At 40.5% G+C, this 20,168-nt stretch overlaps 1 protein-coding gene across 1 annotated transcript in view; it reads right to left on the bottom strand.

The window, feature by feature from the left end:
* LOC126190757 (EH domain-binding protein 1) overlaps positions 1–20,168 on the bottom strand; it is a 205,896-nt gene that overhangs the window by 93,876 nt on the left and 91,852 nt on the right. Inside the window, 1 exon segment of the mRNA XM_049931272.1 lies at positions 17,042–17,222. Coding sequence (XP_049787229.1) covers positions 17,042–17,222 — 181 coding nt within the window.

Here is a 20,168-nt window from a genome sequence, read left to right as displayed (position 1 = left end):
CTGCTACTTGAAAACATAATCAAAATTCACAGCTGCAATATCATAGTTCTTATAGTAAAGGTGCTCATTGTAGTGTGTCAAAGAACACACTAGATGAATTACTAATGAAAGTTTATACCATATATCATCTTTAGTGTGGTGTGCACGGTGTTCCATGTTAACACACAGTCACTTATGAAGAATGGCAAGCCATCACATTCCCTCTACTTATTTCCAATTCTGGCCTGGTACATACAGAAAGTATGTTGTGTAAATACATTAAACCACAGAATGTTCACATACTTTTTTCAGCTACATCTTTCATACATTGTGAACCATCATGAAGTGTTATAAATTATGTAATGCAGTATTCCATCATCTACCTGGTGTGCATCCTGGACAGTATTTGTATTCTTTCTTCTTCTGATATTTTGGCTGATAACTTCACAGTCATCTTTAAGGTGAGTCATTGGCATGTTATCAGGCAGAATATCTGAGGAAGAAATAATACCATTATGGATGTGCACCTGAAAGATGATTGATTATTCTACCTGCTAGGAAAACTTCAATAAACATATGTAATACTTTTCAATAGTGTCACTTCCTCTTTATTTTCTTTTGGCACACTACTGAATGCTTGCATTTTCTAAAATATTTGTATGTATCAACCAGTCTAATGCAACCTGAAAAGCAGAATCTGACCTCCCCCCCCCCCCCCCCCCCAAAAAAAAAAAAAAATCCCACTCCCATTTCTCTCTTTAGAGATTGCCGAATGATTAAAATTGCATTAATTATGCTGGCTATAGCGATTCATAAACTCTAGGTGGTGGACCATTTTCCTTCGCAGGCCTATGACAGTACTAAATACCAATATCAATGAATGGTACTAAATTACTTTTGGTTACAGAAACATTTCCCCTAGATATACCTTGATATTTGTGTGACATGGCTTCTGAGTCAAAGATGTTGAAGATATGTTTAATTTATTTGGAACCATTCATTCTTCATATGTGGCTGTAAAATCAAACACTGTGTTTCTATTTTTGAACATCTTTCTTGTATAGATTTTTTTATGTAGATCCTATTTTAATAATTCAAATCAATAGACTGTGTTAGACATTTCTCTCCTTTTGTCCTGAATGGAATATTAAAATGCGAATGGGAAACAAGCATGGTTACAGTCTGTCCAATATCCAGATATAGGTTTCCCATGGTTTGTTTAATGCTAGGATGATTTCTTTGAAATGGACACATGAATTTCCTATCCTTGTGCTGTGAGGCATTGTGAATTCCTTTTCTAGAGATTGACCTGTCATAGTTTTATTACTTGAGACATGAAGAGGAAAACGAAAATGGATGATACAAAAGAGTAGTTGAGTACAGGAGTTACTGTCATCCTAATGCTTAATGAGGCAGTAACAAGGGAAGGATTGGACAAGGTGGTTCTGTGATCCAATAGGCAGTGTTTCAACTCATGCTCTATTATCACTGGAGACTTCATTGTGGGTATGCCCGTACAGTTGCTCATTTACACTTCTTAAAGTGCAAACTTGATGTTAAGTGCTACCTGTTGCTAATTATGGAGGAAAAAATGAGAAACTTCACAAAAAGCAAGTGCCACTATTACTCAAAAACAGATAAATTCTGAAGACTAGGGAAGATTACACATGCGCCTCTTTTTTTTCTTTCTTTCTTTCTTTATTTCTTTCTTTCTTTTTTTACAAATCAAGCACTGTGTGTGTGTGTGTGTGTGTGTGTAAAGTATAATTTGATCAATTATGAAGTCAGCACGGAACAAGGATGACATAAACATTAATTCCATGATGTGTCCAATTGCTAACTACAGTATTTGCTAATATTATCATCAACTGCATACGAACACCTTACATCAAAATCAGGCAAGGGATCAAGCTGGCTGTAGACATAGGTACACCACAATGAACCATTTGCAATTAAGTTAAAGAAGAGAGCAGTGAGCGAGAATTACTTTTTATCTGACATACATAGATTTTGGGAAAGTTTTTGGCTCTGTTTTATGAAAATCTGTAGAAACAGGCCTTGAAAAAGAAGACACTGGAATCAATCTAAATATGTACACTGAAGAATATGCACATCATTGCTACATCATCAATTACATTTCATTAAACAATAATTCAGAATTCAAAGGCAAAATTCCGTATCACTAAATCAATTATCAGCAGCTGCAGAATACATTTTCAGATCCTTAATGAGGGAAAACGAAAATACATGTTAATAGAACATACCTGAACCTCTTTCATTTTGTGGATGGCACTTTTTACTGTAAGTGCAGATAGGCTTCAATAACAATCAGTATGCAGCACCAGTTTTTAATTCGCTTGTGAAACGTATTTTTCAAGGAAGTAAATATTTAAGAAAGCACTGTTTCCTTAAAAATTATCATTTCTTAAAGTATCCAATAGCTAGCAAGATTCTAAAACAATAATTTCTACAAAAAAAGGTGAAAGTACATTGAAATACTTTAGCTACATGTACAACATTGAACAATGAGTCAATATTAATTTTTGAATGTAACAGTTTTTTCATATATCTAAAATATCACAATGATTATTCATTTCACAGTGCAGTATACTATATTTGTCTATGAAATCTCTTATCTCAATGAGAAAAATACAACCGTTCATTCTAAAGGCATAATATCCTGAAGCAACAGAGACCACAAAAGAGGAAGGTCTATTCATATTATATTACAACTAGCAAAACCTTGATTGGGAATTAATATCACTTGAAATGAATTGGTAAATTGGTTGGGATCTTTGGTATTAAATATTTAATATACACTGATCAGCTAGAACATTATGACTACTGACCTACTATCGATACAAAACCATCCAGGCGACAGCAGTGTCACTTGGCGAGGAGTGACTCCAATACACACACACACACACACACACACACACACACACACACACACACACACACACAGGCTGCATGTAGTATCAGCGAGCATGCTGCCCTCGTGTAGAATGGGGAAGCCGTGCGATCTATCTGAGTCCGACCACTGACAGATTGTAATGACCTGGAGGCTCGGCAATAACGTTTCAGAAACAGCACAGCTTTTCGGGTTTTCCAGGAGTGCTCTGGTGAGTGTCTTCAATACATGGCGAAACCAAAGTGAAACCACGTACAGACATTGTGGGGTTACGCAGCCATCCCTCATTACAGAGTCGAGCTTCATAGGCTGGGCAGACTGGTGAAACACGACAGGTGGCAAACTGTGGCGGAACTAACATCAGATTTTAATGCCGGGCACAGTACAAGTGCGCCTGAACACCCTGTGCACCAAACACTCCTAACGATGGGCCTCTGCAGCCGACAACCCATGCATGTGCCAACCATGACAGACTAAAATGGACACATGACTATCAGTACAGGATGTTGGCAAAGTGGCAGAGCAGTGCATAGTCTGACGAATGCCAGTACCTTGGAGGGTGGTGGACTAATCTGTTGTCTTCCACGTGAACATCTCCTAGACACCTGTACTGCAGGATGAAGACAAGCTGGTGGTGGCTAATTATGGTCTGGGGAACATTCACGTGGGAATCCATGGGTCCAGTGTAGCTCTTGCAAGGCACCATGATGCCAAGGAGTGTCGTACACTGGTTGCAGACCATATACACCCCTTCATGAAACATGTTTCCAAATGTTGTTGTTGTTGTTGTTGTGGTCTTCAGTCCTGAGACTGGTTTGATGCAGCTCTCCATGCCACTCTATCCTGTGCAAACTACTTCAGCTCCCAGTACCTACTGCAACCTACATCCTTCTGAATCTGTTTAGTGTATTCATCTCTTTGTCTCCCTCTACAATTTTTACACTCCATGCTCTCCTCCAATGCTAAATTTGTGATCCCCTGATGCCTCAGAATATGTCCTACCAACTGGTCCCTCCTTCTTGTCAAGTTGTGCCACAAACTCCTCTTCTCCCAAATTCTATTCAATACCTCCTCATTAATTATGTGATCTACCCATCTAATCTTCAGCATTCTTCTGTAGCACCACATTTCAAAAGCTTCTATTCTCTTCTTGTCCAAACTATTTATCGTCCACATTTCACTTCCATACGTGGCTACACTCCATACAAATACCTTCAGAAACAACTTCCTGACACTTAAATCTATACTTGATGTTAACAAATTTCTCTTCTTCAGAAACGCTTTCCTTGCCATTGCCAGTCTACATTTTATATCCTCTCTACTTCGACCATCATCAGTTATTTTGCTCCTCAAATAGCAAAACTCCTTTACTACTTTAAGTGCCTTATTTCCTAATCTAATTCCATCAGCATCACCCGAATTAATTCGACTACATTCCATTATCCTCGTTTTGCTTTTGTTGATGTTCATCTTATATCCTCCTTTCAAGACACTGTCCATTCCGTTCAACTGCTCTTCCAAGTCCTTTGCTGTCTCTGACAGAATGACAATGTCATTGGCGAACCTCAAAGTTTTTATTTCTTGTCCATGGATTTTAATACCTACTCCGAATTTTTCTTTTGTTTCCTTTACAGCTTGCTCAATATACAGATTGAATAACATCGGGGGTTTCCAAATAGCAGTTGCATTTTTCAACAACATAATGCACCATATCACAAGACCTGGAGTCTGCTGGACTGGTTTGAGGAACACAGTGGTGAGTTCAAACTGATGTGCTGGCCCCCCAACTTGCCAAATCTGAACCTAATAGAAAACATCTGGGATGTGATTGAATGTGGCAGCAGAGCTCATCGCCCCCTCCCCGGAATTTATGGGAATAAGTGACTTGTGTATGCAGATGTGGTGCCAACTCCCTCCAGTGACCTACCGAGGCCTCCGTGCTACGACGTGTCACCACTGTTAACCGTCCCAAAGGGCTATTAGGTAGGTCATCATGATGTTCTGGTTGGTCAGTGTATATGGGAGTTGGTTATACATCCTAAACTACTACTACCACCTTTTTCTCTGTGCATCTCCTCCTCCCTCCCCCCTTTGTCACTTTCCTCCTCCTCCTTCTCCCCCCCCCCCCCCACTCTCTCTGTGCATCACCACCTCTCCCTACCCCTACCCCCTCTCGGTATTTTACCCCTTTATTGTTCTTGCAAATGCAATCTTGGTTGCGAATTGAAGTCATTTAAAATGAATGGGTAAATCAGTTTGAATCATTAGTATAATGGGCATGAGACACACCTTTCCTGCTGCAATATCTGTAAGTACAGTATTTCACATGGTTGTTATCTGTGAATCAGTAGTATTACCTGCTTTTGGATGATTCAGATTCTGTAATAGCATTCTAATCATAAGCTGATGAGCAATAAATACTACTTTCCTGTTTTCTCTAAAACCAACAACCAGGAAGAAAACAAAACAGCACATTGTTGTGTATGCATTATTTTAAACATTAGATGATGTTTTTATATGTCTACATGTAAAGTCATTCATTAAAGGAAGTTTTTCATTAATAACAAAAAAAAATACTATTCTTTGGAACAATTTGAAAAAAAGTTAGGGGTTAATCTAAAAGTATTTTAGGAAACAAAAGGAACTTGCACTATCTCGGTCGATCTAAAATCTAACACCCAAGCCTCTTCCATACAGGCTTTATGTCCCTCATGTTTTGTGGCACTACACTGTTCAGTCATACTAAAAGATACAAAAAAATCATGTATTAAGCTACACAAATCCTACATACATTCAACAATAATCTAGAAAACAAATGACAATCTTGTTCTCTTTTTTGGTGAGTTGTTCTAATACAAAGTTCTCAAGTTTCCAAATGAGCAAGTTAATCAAAATGCCACCCCATTTCACTGAACATACCTGGGGGAAAACCCTCTAACTTTATATTAATTAAAAACATATCCATGTTTGTCAATTATACGGAAAATACTAATACAGAACTACTATCATCGGTACTAAATGACTCCCTGTAGTCGCTGTTAACACACATGATAGAAATCGAGGAGCCTACAATTTGCCATCACTGTCATACATTACACGATTGTTAGTCCCACAATATATCTCTGAGAACTTCTGTGTAGTTGAAAAGTACAAGAGAGGAATCAGTGAAAGTACAGCTGTCAGCGAAAACGTTGAGTCAAGCCTCGATTCTTCGTTCCGTATGAACATTGCCCTGGTCCAGCACACACTTCTAATATCTATGAAGTTTCAGATCAGCACAAAGTCTGCTACAGAGTGAAAGATTCATTCTGGATATGGTAAAACATTTACTTCAAAACATATTCTGGAGTATAGTTCTACCTATGTCTGACTATAGCCGGTTTCATGTAGGATGAATGAGGATGTAGGGAATGAGTTTGTGCATGCGCGGTGGCAGAGAGCAGACACACGAAGTCCACGTTGCCGAACCACTTCCTGAATGTAAGCTGCTGACATGGATCCTCAGAATGGAAATAATAATGATTCACCAGTCAGATACAGAAGGGTGGAAAGTTACAGGTATTTGCCAACTGTTGAGAAGCTCACAGCACTTTAGGTTATGAACAGCAAAAGCAAAGTGAAGACTAAAAAAACATCATCGTAGAAACGTCTCGACTTAATAAAACAAACCAAAAGTTCCATAAAAGTATGGGAAGGAGGATTTTCAACAGACAATCCAGCACACCACTACCACCCGTATTGCCAATGAAGTCCACATACAAACACTGGAGACACTGTCCAGGTAATGCCAAAATATTATGCTAGTGCAACCTCTACAAGTAGTCTAGATCCAGCTTTTCACTGCTAAAAAAGACACTGAGTAGAGGGACATGTGGAATTTCATTTAAAAAACTAAACAAGACCATAACATTCACGTTCTGCTGGAGGTAAAATCCACACTACCTAAGGCTTGGAATACTGCTCTTGCTAGTGAATAGAATCATTGAAGCATAAGAAAACTTAATAAGATAGTGAAAGTAAATAATTCAGAATGAATATTTCATTCTACAGTGGCGTGTGCAAAGATATGAAACTTCCTGGCAAATTAAAATCATGTGTTCTGGTTCGAGTCATGCTTCAGCGCACAAAGACGAGTGATGTAGCTCCTATGTAACATGGATTATATTCCAAAAATATGCTTTCTAAAGATCTAATCACAAAGAAGAAGGGGTATACAAGCAAGACCATTTGCCGTTTGTGAAATGGAAAGACACTTAGAACATACTTCCTTTGATGACAAAGCACAAAATGATTTCATCTCGTGTCAATGTCAGAACAAAATTAGGAATGAGAGACAAGATAAAACATGCCAGTATTCTAGCTTATAATAAAAACACAGCTGGTGTGGACCACAGTGACTAGCTAATGCACTACAACCCTTTTGAGAAGAAACAAATAAAGAGGCAGAAGAAAGCTTTTTTTCACATTTTCAGGATGATCGTAAATTTGTACTTTTTATGTAAGCAGTTGAAATATGTTAGCAAACATCTTGTTGAATTTGTTACTGAATTGGCAACAGCTTTGATAAACAAAGGAGGCTTGATGGAATCAACTTCCATTAGAATTAGTTCACCTCTAAACAGACTCAGTGGTACAATTTTCCTAAACTGATTCCACTTACAGAAATGTCAAAATGGCCTCAGAGGAGGTGTAAGGTTTTGTGCAGAATGAATTGAGGCAAGATGAGGCAGGATCTGGGAAAGTGGCAAGGAAAGATAACAGGTAATATTGTTAAGAATGATTGTTTTCCAAAATCCTCCATTTTTTAAATATAAGACAAATGTCACTAAGTAATTTTCAATAAAAAACTACATTTTCAAACAGTGTTATTTTTAGTACCAACAACTTCTAGTTCTATCTCCTTGTGAAACAAATCATGACATGTTGTTGAGAAAGTAGCACGTTTTCATTTCACTATAAAAAAAAGTCAGTGACAGTTTTGTTTCTTTACAGAATTTCATAAAAAGGAGATCCCTCTTTGAAATGCAGTAAACTGAAGTCAGTCCTGTGCAGTAGAATCAACTACACAAAATCCAGAAAAACTATGAAAAAGCACAGTACCAGCCAGATGAACTACAACGTAGTTGCCTAGTTCTCAGGGACCAATGACCGTAGCAGTCTGGTCCCTTTAATCCCCCAAACCAACCAACCTAGTTCACAAAGTGTTAATCTGTCAAGAAGTTTCAAAATGAAATCCTGTTCATACTTTCTAATGACAGTTGGAAGGATGCACTTTTCCACAGTCTTAGAGGCAATCCTCATTCTCATCTCAAAACAAAAACTTATTAGCAGCAAAGGGAAGAGCTTGGAGGGCATGGTGAAGCAACAACTAATGTGTGTTGAATAAATAAAAGAGCTCTGTAGTTGCTTTCACGATGTGTTCAAAAATATTTGCTTAGTGATAAGATGACAATACTAGAAGCAGCTTTACAGCAGGCCTACCAATACCGACAGAATCTAACTGTTCCACTCAACACAGAAAGAGACATTCCTTGGATTCTTAACCTCTAACAAGAACTCCACAAATTGGAATTCTGTGGTTCACTCTTCATAATCACACAGTTCCCTCACACTAGAATATTTCTCCAGGAATCACACTGATTCTGTCATGTGAGACCCTTTAGAGCAGCGGAATGGAACACATGATCAATGGAACAATGCATACTATGGTGCTCACTAACTGATTGATTGGTTAATTGAGAGGGGTCATGGGACTAAACGGTGAGGTCATCAGTCCCGCAATTCCAAAGTTAGTCGCAGAAGAGAGGGGGTCCGCTAAAAGTGACCAGTCCTGTCAGAGGAGCCAAACTATATAACGGGGAAGTTAAAACACACAGTAGGAGGCATAAAAAGGTATAACAAATCTAGAAACTGGAGAAACAGAGGGGTAAAAGATTGATCTTTCCATGGGGGATTGCTCAGGGTCCCGAATGAAGAAAACATGATCTGCTCCAGGAGTAAAGCAAAACCTTATATATCTGAAAATAAAAACCACTTTCACGGAGGTAGTCTTCAGTTGGTGAATATGTGATAGCCATAAGGTGGATAGGGCGGGACAGCAGTGCCAGCAGCACAAAGAACAGTGGCAGAGATGCCCTGCAAGACTGCATCAATGCAATTCAAGAGATAGATGTCAAAGTACACAGCCGATGTATATAAAGGCCAATTGCCCTGTGGAATGCCCAACATGGGGGCCTGTCTGCCTGGCGGCAGTAGGGGAACAATACAATCACCAGAATGTGGTCACTGTCACAAAGACCATCATTTAACCAATGTAGGGAAGCCATGGGAGTACGGAAGGATATAATGAGATTGATAGCAATAAAGGTGTCATGAGTGGCACTAAAGTGAGTAGGGGAACCATCAAATTGAGGAGACACACATCAAAGTCCATAATAAGTTGGTCAATTAGAAGACCCCTACTGTTGAAGTGCACTCCCCCACAGGAGATGGCGTGCACTGAAATCCCCGAGGAGGAGATGTGGAGGCAGGAGTGGTGTCTTAATGTAGGCAATTCAACATAAGGAAGTGGCCTACCTGAAAGGAGGTAGACATTGCAAATGTTGATTGTCAGAGTCGTTTGAACTAACCACTATTGCTTCCAGGTTGGTATGAAGGGGGATCCAGGCACTAATCACATCGGCACGAACCAAAGTGCAGACCCCTCCAGATGCTATTCCAGGGCCGGAATGGTTTCGACAGAATGCCCTATAACTGCAAAATGTTGGAGAGTGGATATCATGGAAGTGCATTACTTGAAGAGCAGGCCAGAATGCACTATAGGAGGAAACAGTGTTGTATTTCAGGTAGGTGAAGATAATATTCATTGCAATTCCACTGGGTTATTGTGTGGCAAGAGTCTAGGTTAGAGATAAAGAAGATGAGAGGTGGTCATGTCATTCAGTCAGTAGTCATCACCGACAAGGATGGGATGACATCCATAAATAATATGTCAGACTCACATTGTGAGGGGGCAGATGGCAGCTCCGGAGGCATTGAGGGGGGGGGGGGGGGGGGGACCTCATCCGGGGACTACTTCTCCTTCTCCTCTTTTAGAGGTGGAGGAGGACAGGGCACAGATGGAAAACAGTCTTCTGCAAGATCCAGAACCAAAAGAGAGCGGGTGATGTAAGTGCACACAAATGGTGCAGCTCTTGGCTGAGCTGTGATAGTAGGGTTCCGGGCTGAGAGATGGTGGTGGGAGGGGTCCTGGGGGGAGTCCCTTCACCGGCAGGTGCCGAAGAAGGGGGGGACTTCTTTGGCTGGGGAGGGAACTGCAGGAGAGGGGGAGGGGGACAGGGAGGGGGAGAGAGGTGGGTAAAGAAGTAGTAGGCATGTAAAAGGATGTAACAGAGGCAAAAGTTGAAGGAAGTGACACTGGATGGAGTCTGTCATATTTTGGCAAGCCTCCACTTTAGATAGGTAATCCAGGTACTTGTACTCTTTTCTCTCTTGTGAGTTGCGCTATCTGGTGAGCAATGAGAGTGGCGGTCATGACAATTGACACACACACAGGTGGTGGAACACAGGAGCTTCCCTCATGGAGTGGATGTTCACAGCCACCACACAGAGGTTCTGCCACACAGCACAGGCACTGAAAGCAGTTCATGGGTGGTGGGATGTACGGCTAAACGTCACATCCATAGCACATAATCTTAACTTTCTCTGGGAGGGTTTCTCCCTCGAAAGCCAGAATGAAGGCACCATTATCAGCGTGGGTGTCTTTACAATCATGCTGCACACATCCAACAAAATGAACGCACGTGTCGCTCCAGATTAGCCGGAGTTCCTTATCAGTTGGCAGGATGAGATTCCTATGAAAATTCACTCCCTGGACCATATTCAGAAACTGATCAGCAGTAATAGACACTGGGACATTGCCAAGATGATCACAAAAACAAAGAGCTGCAGACTGGGCAGCAGAAGTAGCTTTGACCAACCGCATCTTACTGAGAGACTCCACTTCACTAAATATGTCCTAGATATTCTCCACAAAAAACAATGGCTTTGTGCAGTAAATGTCTCCCCATCCATCTATGTATGAATGAATGAATGAGGTAGTGAGGAAAGTGGTTCATCCCAAGACAGCGAGCCTGGCCCACCTCCTAGGGCAGCTGGGACACATGAAGCAGCATTCGATGACCCTTTACCATTCCAAGACACGGCCATTTGAGAACACCCAGATTTCTGCAGCTTGATACGCTTCATGCATCTGCTCTGATACCACCCAATCTGATCAGGGGCTCTCCCCATGGTCATCACCCGGCCACAGCAAGGCCTGCCTGGCACAGCGGCCGTAGCCACGCGTTCATCAGAACGCTCCAGGAAGACAAGCAACCATTCCTTGGCATACACATGGAGGGAACGTCTCAGGCAGCAGTGGTGTGATCCCTGTGTTGTCATGAGCTGGCTACATGTGCTGGTGACCTAGTGGTGTGGAGGAGGATAAGGTGGGGAAAGAAGGGGAGAGAAGAACCACACTGTAGATACTAGGGAGGGAGTTCTTCCCCAAATGGCTCACACTAAAAACAGAAAATTTAAAAGTGGTCAAGCCTCATGCAGGGACCTAAATGACAAAAGAGAACAGGTAGTAGGAACAAAATTGCAAGCAATACAGCGAATTAGGTTGATAGCCAGGTCGACATAGATCAGAGCACCACGAGAGAAGGAGGGAGCAGCAAGGAAGGAGTGAGGATAGGGAGAGAGGCGCATGGTGAAGGAAACGTAGCCAGGTAAGGAAGAATGGGCTGCAATTAGCTTGGGGCCCACATGTGCACCGCAATGAACTCACTAAAGAACTGTGAGCCCAGTGGGGGAGTGCCCACTATTTGTGAACTATTTTCCCTATTTTCTGGTCGACCTGTCACTCTTCAAGCACCTTGCACCATTTTAGCTCACAATGTAGTAGTTGTAAGAGGGCTGGACATTAGTGGTTGTAAGTGAGTCACTTCTATCAACTTTTTGATGCCCTGAAAAGTTAATGAGGGACACTATACCAAATATTACCAATTCTGTGAGGTATCTGACCCTTACTTTATTTCATAAACTATGGGGTTGGTTGTGCTAGGAACCAAAAGGCAAAATGCCGAAGTTTCTTAATTACAACTCAAGGAAAGAAATCAGAACCTATCTACATAAAGGCTACTGCATTTTATTATTATTTTCGATGATTTTTCAACAGGATGGCTCCACCCTCTGGGTCTCTTTGGCTGTGGGTGGTGGTGTTATCTTGTGAACAGCCCAAGTCTCTGGGAGTAGTAGTAGTAGTAACTGTTGTGCACTACATCCCCATAAAGTGTACCTGAGTAAGGACAATACAATGGAAGTGGCAACTGAACCAAATAGAAAATTTGCAATGAGTGACTATAAGAAACTTTATTTCTGATTATTTATTTCATTTTATGATCCAAAAATAAACGAATGTAAATTAGTGAGCATGTCTCTCAAAAGAATATCAAGACATTATCCATTAACAGAAACAACAATTTTATTTTTAAAATAATGTGTAAGCTTCATTTCAATCACATTTACCTGACACAAAACATTCTGACCACTCGAAAGTGGTGAAAGGGCAGTCTTTGTAACTATCAAATTTTTCAAATTATAATGGCTTTCACAGAACTTCCTTTGTCTCTGTTAAGAGAGAATCCGAGTGTACTCACTGCACATTCTAATTTACTTTGGAGCTGTGGCATTCTATGGAAGCGCACAACGTGCAACAGAGAACGATACATTTATTAATAAAATAAACAATTTTATTGACCTTATAACATGCTATGCTTAGAACTTTTTGTTATGATAAATTTACAACATTTCCCGTGCACATCAACATCAACTTGGCCACTAATTTGGCATCTGAGGCATCAAAAATGTCATGCACAAAGTTCCCTCGCTAGATATGGAACTTATTCCTGATACTGCACACCAACAACTTATTCATCTCGACAGCCATCCACCTCCATGGATTTTTCCCCCCAAACTATATCTACCTGAACCTCCTTACTGTATTCGAGTCTTGGTCTCCCTCTACAATTTTTACCACCTATACTGTCTCCATTACCAAACTGATGATTTCTTGATGCCCAGCATGTGCCCTACCAACCAGTCCATTCTTGCAGTCAAGTTGTGCCACAAATGTCTTTTTCCCCAATGAGATTTAGTACCCCCTACTTAGTTATTTCATCAACACATCTAATGTTCAAGCTTTCTTCAATAGCACCAAATTTCAAATCTATTCTACTCTTGTCCGAACCATCAGTGTCCACACTTCATTGTACACAAGATTACATCCCAGGCACAATCCTTCAGGGAAGTTTTTCTTGCTACTGCCAGCCTACATTTTATATACTCTCTAACTTAGCTGTCATCATTTATTGTTCTACCAAAATAGTAAAACTTATCAAGAACTTTGAGCGTCTGATTTCCTTATACAATTCCCTGAGCATCACCCACTTTAATTTGCCTGCATTCTAATACTGTTATTTTCCTTTTGCTTGATGTTCTGTTTATCATCTCTAACACATTACTCATTCCACTCAACTGATCTTGCAAGTCCTTTGTTGTATCTTGATAGAATCTCAGTATCATCAGCAAATCTAAAGGTTTTGATTACTTCTCCCTGCACACTAATTCCCTTTCCAGTATTCTCCTTTGTTCCTCTTACTACTTGCTCAAAACAGAAACCTGCAACTATGTCTCACTCCCTTCTCAACTACTGCAATATGGTTCCTGTGTAAGTTGTGGATACCCTTTCACTCACTCATTTTATCTCTGCTAGCTTCTGAATTCAATTAATCTAGTCCATTCAGCATTGCGAAAAGCTTTCTCTAAACCTACAAATGCTATAAATGAAAGTTTATCTTTCTTTAAGTTATCTCCTAAGGTAAGTCACTGGGTCAACATTGCCATGCATATTCCTAAATTTCTTTGGAACCCAAACTGATTAACCCTGAGATTGGCTCCCATCAGTTTTCATTTTTTCTGTAAATAAACTGTGTCAGTATTTTGCAACTGTGACTTACTAAACTGGTAGTTCAGTAATATATCTTTCAGCACCTGGCTCTTTTAGAATTAAAATTATTACACTCTTTTTGAAATCAGGATTTTTTGTCTCTCTTCTGTATCCTGCACATCAAGTGGATTCGTTTTGTGAAGACTGGCTCTCCCAAGGATTTCAGTATTTTTGAGGGAGTGTCATCTATTTTGCAGGATTCTTTTTTTCTTTCTTTTTAATACTCTGAGAAGAATCTGAAAGAACAATGAAACAGTGTTCTGTCAAAATCTCTTGCAGTATCACATTTTCCATTTGATCTTCATTTACTTCCTTCATGTACATTACTCTTTTACAGTATTTCTATATATTCCTTCTACCTTTCTGTTTTCCCTACTTTGCTTAGTACCGGCTTGCCATCTGAGCTCTTTATGCTCACATAACTGTCTCTGTTTTCTCCAAAGTTTGTCTACTTTTTCCAATTAGGTGGCATCCATCTTTCCCAAGTTATGTATGGTTCTGCAGCCTTGTATCTGTGCTGTAGCCATACCTGCTTCTAACATCACAAATATAAGTGTTGATCGTGTACTGTAGAAGAATACAAGTAAGCAAATGAAGCAGGGTGAACTATGTACCTTGAAGCTTCCTGGCAAAGTAGAACTGTGTGCCGAAACAAGACTCAAACTCGGCATCTTTGCCTTTCACGGGCAAGTGCTCTAGTGACAGCTACCTAAGTGTGACTCATGAGTCATCCTCGCAGCTTTACTTCCATCAGTACCTTTTCTCCTAAATTCCAAACTTCACAGTAGCTCTCCCGCAAATGTTCAAGACTAGCACTCCTGGAAGAAAGGATATGGCTTAGCTACAACCTAGGGGATGTATTCAGGATGAAATTTTCACTCTGCAGGGGAGTGTGCGCTGATGTGGAAGGTAGAAGACAAGGTACTGGTGTAAGTAAAGCTGTTATGATGGGTCATGAGTTATGCTTTGGTAGCTCAGATGTTAGAGCACTTGCCTGTGAAAGGGAATGGCCCAAAGTTCGAGTCTTGGTGCGGCACACAGCATTAACCTGCCAGGGACTTTCACATCAGCACACATTCTGCTGTAGAGCGAAAATTTCATGCTGGAACTATGTACCTTGTTTGTGATTGTACGCATGTGTCAAGTTTGCGAGGTATGCAAAGGTTTGGAAACACATTGCTACAGTGCCTCGCCGGGTATAAAATATTTGATAAGGCACAGATTTGGAAGTTTGTGCTAACATGAGTATTAGCTGCAGAGCAAGGCAAGATGATTTTTTATAGCACCTTCAAAAGAAGTGTCAATGAATAGTGGTTACAATCTCACAATTTGTGGGGGAACTTTGTCAGCATCTAAAGATCTCTCATAATGTTACCTGAATCAAAAGAAAGCAAATGGCTGCTTGTGTAACACCAGTGTGCCCTGTGTAAGACAATGACACTTCCCACACTTGTCATGTGGCGGGATGTACCCATGTGTGACCTCCAACAAAGAAAGAGAAACTTAATAATTATTAATCTATTCATCTAATTACAGATTTTGGATTCTTTCCTAATGACCAACCCACAGGTGAATATATCTTAGAGCTGTTTATTTTATGTCTGGGTTCCTTAAATATCGATCTTGAAAGTCTCTTCGAGTTTGCTGCCGGATCCTAAAGTCAACTTGACTCGATATTTCGGCGATCCAACTGGTCGCCATCTTCAGGAAAATGCTGCTTCTGCTGATGAGTCCCGCTGAGAACTGATGCCAGGTTGCAAATCGATGTCCTATATAGGCCACCGTTCAGTACACGGCGCATGCGCCGCCCACCATGGTTTCTGCCTTCCAAAACAGGGAGGTGGCGCCGCCCTTAGAGAAACACTGCTGGCAACGATATATCGCAAACCGTGATGGGCGGCGCATGCGCCGTGTACTGAACGGTGGCCTATATAGCACGTCGATTTGCAACTTGGTGACAGTTCTCAGCGGGACTCATCATCAGCAGAAGCAGCATTTTCCTGAAGATGGCGACCAGTTGGATCGCCAAAATATCGAGTCAAGTTGATTTTAGCATCCAGCAGCAAACCCGAAGAGACTTTCAAGACTTATTACACTGGGAAAGCCTACATAATCACTTCCTTAAATATCAGTTGCAAATTAACCACTTAATAAAAACTACAAGAGAGAGGAGGTTGTAATAAACAGATTTCCGATGCACTGAGGAACTTAAATCTGGAATCAGGTTTTGATTGTGGTTATTCAGAGAAAACATACAGGGATACAGTGACAACTATTTTTTCTACAGTTCCAATTGAGGCAGAACATTAAATCTCTGTCACAAAAAGAAGTGGTCAGTTTCCTATGTCACTGCAGATAGTCCTTGGCCACCTCTACTCCTAGCCATAATTGTCAACGGCCCTATGTTTTTTGGTCAGAAGCTCACTAAAGTGCACTGATTCTGAAGCTATTAAGACCTGCAACTCAGCCATCCTCAGCACCATTCTATTGCTTGCATCCAGACCGATCACAACTGCGAGACAATATCCATGCGAACATGCTTTGCTCTTGGCATGTGCCACCTCCAGTTTTTAACAGTTTGCCTATTTATTAATTTGAGTACACTGTTGGAAGGTCACTTACATACAAATGTCACCATTTTTACTTGGCAACAGTGGTTTAAATGCATCTTGACTGAATATTGACAGCCCTATCCAGTCTCCTAAGTAATCAGAGACCCCTGCAAGCCAATGCTTTCCATAGTTGGAACTGAGCAAGTTGATTTCAATCCCAGTGAAATGTTAATTCTGTTTACCATGGTGCAAGCTCTACTGAAACTGCTGTTGGAAGATGCCCCTAACTGTGAGAGGGTAAATGAATTGACACTTGTTAGAACTGTGCAGTAGCTGGACACCAAAACGGAAATACTGATTGCAGAGCTGCCAACACTGTGCATGTGACACACACACACACACACACACACACACACACACACACACACACACACACACAAAGTGCCCACACTAGTGCATGCATCACCATCAGTTACGATAAATTTAAACGACACATCAGCTGCAGGAAATTCACCTCTGACGATGCGAATGACAATCCAACATTCTCACCTCCTGTACGAAGACCTGTTCTGCTGATTTCGCTCTGCTGTTTCCCGTTTGCGGAGATTCATAATTTCTTGGCCAAACAGCTGGACTGTGACATCCGTGTCAGTATCCGTATTGAAACGACCAACCATGTATGAAGACTCATCAGTTGTTTTCCCAATTTGCTGCACTTCCAGTTCGTGGCCTTGTTTGCAAGAGAGTTATAATGAAAATAATACATTTACTCTGTAGCATCTCTGAGCACACCAATCAAACTTAATGACTAGTTCACACAGCAGCAAACATAGTTAGAAATTTTGTATTATTCTCCACTTTCATGCTCATGTTATAAAACAAAGTTAGTAGTGGAAAATCAAACAATATAAAATCCAGGATGGAACAACAAAAATGTTATCAAAAGTATAGATTATTGCTCACCATATAAACAGTGAGCTGCAGAAAGGCACAACAAAAAGGTTGCTATACATTTGAGTTTTCAGCCAAAAGGCTTTCTTCTAAAGTAGAAAACACATACATTTCACCCATGCGTAATATACAAACACACATGACCAAGCAGGGTTTGAGCTCAAGGAATTCTGGAATATTAATTGGGGGGTGATCTGGAGGCAGTGGGGGTGGATCACTGTTTGGTGGAGGTCAGGCAGGGTCCAACATTGGCTTTGGGTTCAGTCTGATCGGTGGGTTTGGTGGTGATAAATTGTTTCCGCTGTAGGAACTGGGAGGGGAAGAGAAGATATTCAACAAGTCCAGCATTATTGAACTTAGAAGTAGGGGCAAAATGTACGTCCTTTGGAAAGTAAGGCTTTTGGATGAAACACTGACAACTGTGTTTCAGATTTGTTGAGGTTCTGGATTATGTATGAGGATGTATAAGCATCCCCCCCCACCGTCTTGTCACGCCCCCTTGGATGAAAATCCGCTTTTTCCCACGTGAAAGTACATTTTTTTCTGTATTAGGTGACAATATATTTTCCACTGGAACTGTAAAACTTATGAATCCTTTCAATGGTAGTGGTTTTATGCACCAGCCTACAGCTCCCTGGCACTTTAGAAAATGAAACCGATCAAAAAACAACACATTGTGGGAAAATCTTTCATGTGTGGCGATGTGTACAATGCACATTTTTGTATTATGAAAGTATCAGTACCAATTTCGCCAAATAAATCAGTAACAATTTCAATGGCAGCTTCTGAAACACTCAAACCAAGATTTCTCTGAGTGATGTGCTTTTGTCAGCCATGTCATAGGATGTCATCACTCAATGACAGCAAAGATTCAGAGCGAAGGCATGTGATGTAGTCAGCCAATAGCAACATCACTGTTAAGTAGCACAAACACACAAATAGGAAAAGTTTTGGTTTAAGTTAATTTACATACAGTGTAGGTACAAGAAAAGCTAAACTTTCGCATACAATATTCTTGTCAAAATTTTTTTAATTTTTTTTTTTTTTTTTCGGAGGGTGTGGTTAAGCAGGATCCAAAGAGCATGGTAGCTGAATATTTCTGAAAAACTCAATTATAAATTTCACTGCTGTGCACTGAATGTTTCATGGGTTACCTGCCTGAATACATGTTCCATCGAGTGCTTCAACTTTTCTGTAGACAAGTCAATTATATTTGAAACTGTTCAAATGCTCACCTTACACTTTTAAGGATTATTATACTTTTTGCCATTATTTTTGCATAATTCGTGATCTGTGAAAGGACTGAAATAAATATACAAACCTAACCTTGAAGTTTGGCCTTTTCTAGTGTGCGTTACCCTTTAAGATACATCAAACACAAATGTGCCAGTAAAATTTTAGATAATGGCTGATCATCTGGGTCCAAATTTTTTTTAAGAGTCTGGTCCTCCAAATGTTAAGATTTGAATGAGAGTCAAATGCTCTGTGATTTAAGAAATTCACTGCACTTTCTCCCACAACATAATTCATCTTTGCATGAAAGGATATTTACTTTTAAAGTAATGCTTCTGAAACCACCATTCGCAATATTTTCGTACAACCTGTTAGAAATGTAAACAGTTGTGACATCAAGAACATTAAAGCAGTTTGTTGTTACGAAGTATTGCACAGTCATCATCCGAAAGCCTTTGACACATTTTACTGTTGTGTGTGCACTATGTTCTGTTGCTTGTAAATGGTACATTTTCTTTGCAACTTAAGCTTTATTTTGGTGTTATTCTCTTGTTTATGTTTTAATGCTGGAGTATTATTCTGTAGTAGTGGGCAAAAGTAAAATTCTTTGTTAGAGTATCAGTTCTTACCAGTCAAAATTACAGAAAATTAACTGACAATTAAAACAATGAGAAACGCCTGGAAATTTTTGCAGGTTTCTCCCAGATGAAAAACTTCCCACATTTTTCCTGGATTTCCTGAGGGTGTGGTAAATGTAGTAGGTCTGCGAGACAGAGTTTGTCAGCTATGAGGGGATGTGAGGGAGGTTTGGAGGCTGTTGCAGAGGTAGTGGATAGTAGTAGTCCAAGGTAGGAGTAGGAGGTGAAGAGGCTGGAGAGCTTTTTGGGGTGGTGGTGTGAATGCTGCCCTAGTTCCTGGAAGGAGAGCTTCACTGTGAGAGATGGGATGCAGGAATTTGAAACTGTAGAGCAGGAAAATTTTATGGATGGTGAGGAGGTGTTGCAAGAGGTTTGGGCCTGATTTACAGGATGGGATTCTTGAGGAATATGGAATGGCAGAATCTAAACAGACAAAAGTCATCTTGGAAGGAGGGTTTGCAGTTGGAGGTGGGTAATTTGCTGGTCAGGGCATTTGTGGAGATTCCATCAACTATACAACGATGGACGAACAGTATACGGGACTGTGTTCTAACTACACTTAGGAAAATTTTCTGTATTGGTGCAAAAGGAAGGAGCAATGAATCATGGTCAAGGATAAAAAATGTGTAAAAATATATAAACATCTGTCAGGAAAAACTCCCTGCTCCAACCTCCTCCTCACCCCCACCACCCACAGACTACTTTTCTGTTAGGCACAATTGCTGTACATGGTCTGGCCTCAGCAGCCAGAGACAGGTGTGTGTGTGTGTGTGTGTGTGTGTGTGTGTGTGTGTGTATGTGTGTGTGTGTGTGTGTGTGTGTGTGTGCGTGTGTTTTTCTACTTAAGAAGGAGG

The sequence above is a fragment of the Schistocerca cancellata genome, chromosome 6 (genome assembly GCF_023864275.1).
Source record: "Schistocerca cancellata isolate TAMUIC-IGC-003103 chromosome 6, iqSchCanc2.1, whole genome shotgun sequence".
In the NCBI taxonomy this organism is placed as follows: domain Eukaryota; kingdom Metazoa; phylum Arthropoda; class Insecta; order Orthoptera; family Acrididae; genus Schistocerca; species Schistocerca cancellata.
This window is presented reverse-complemented; position numbering and strand designations above follow the sequence as displayed.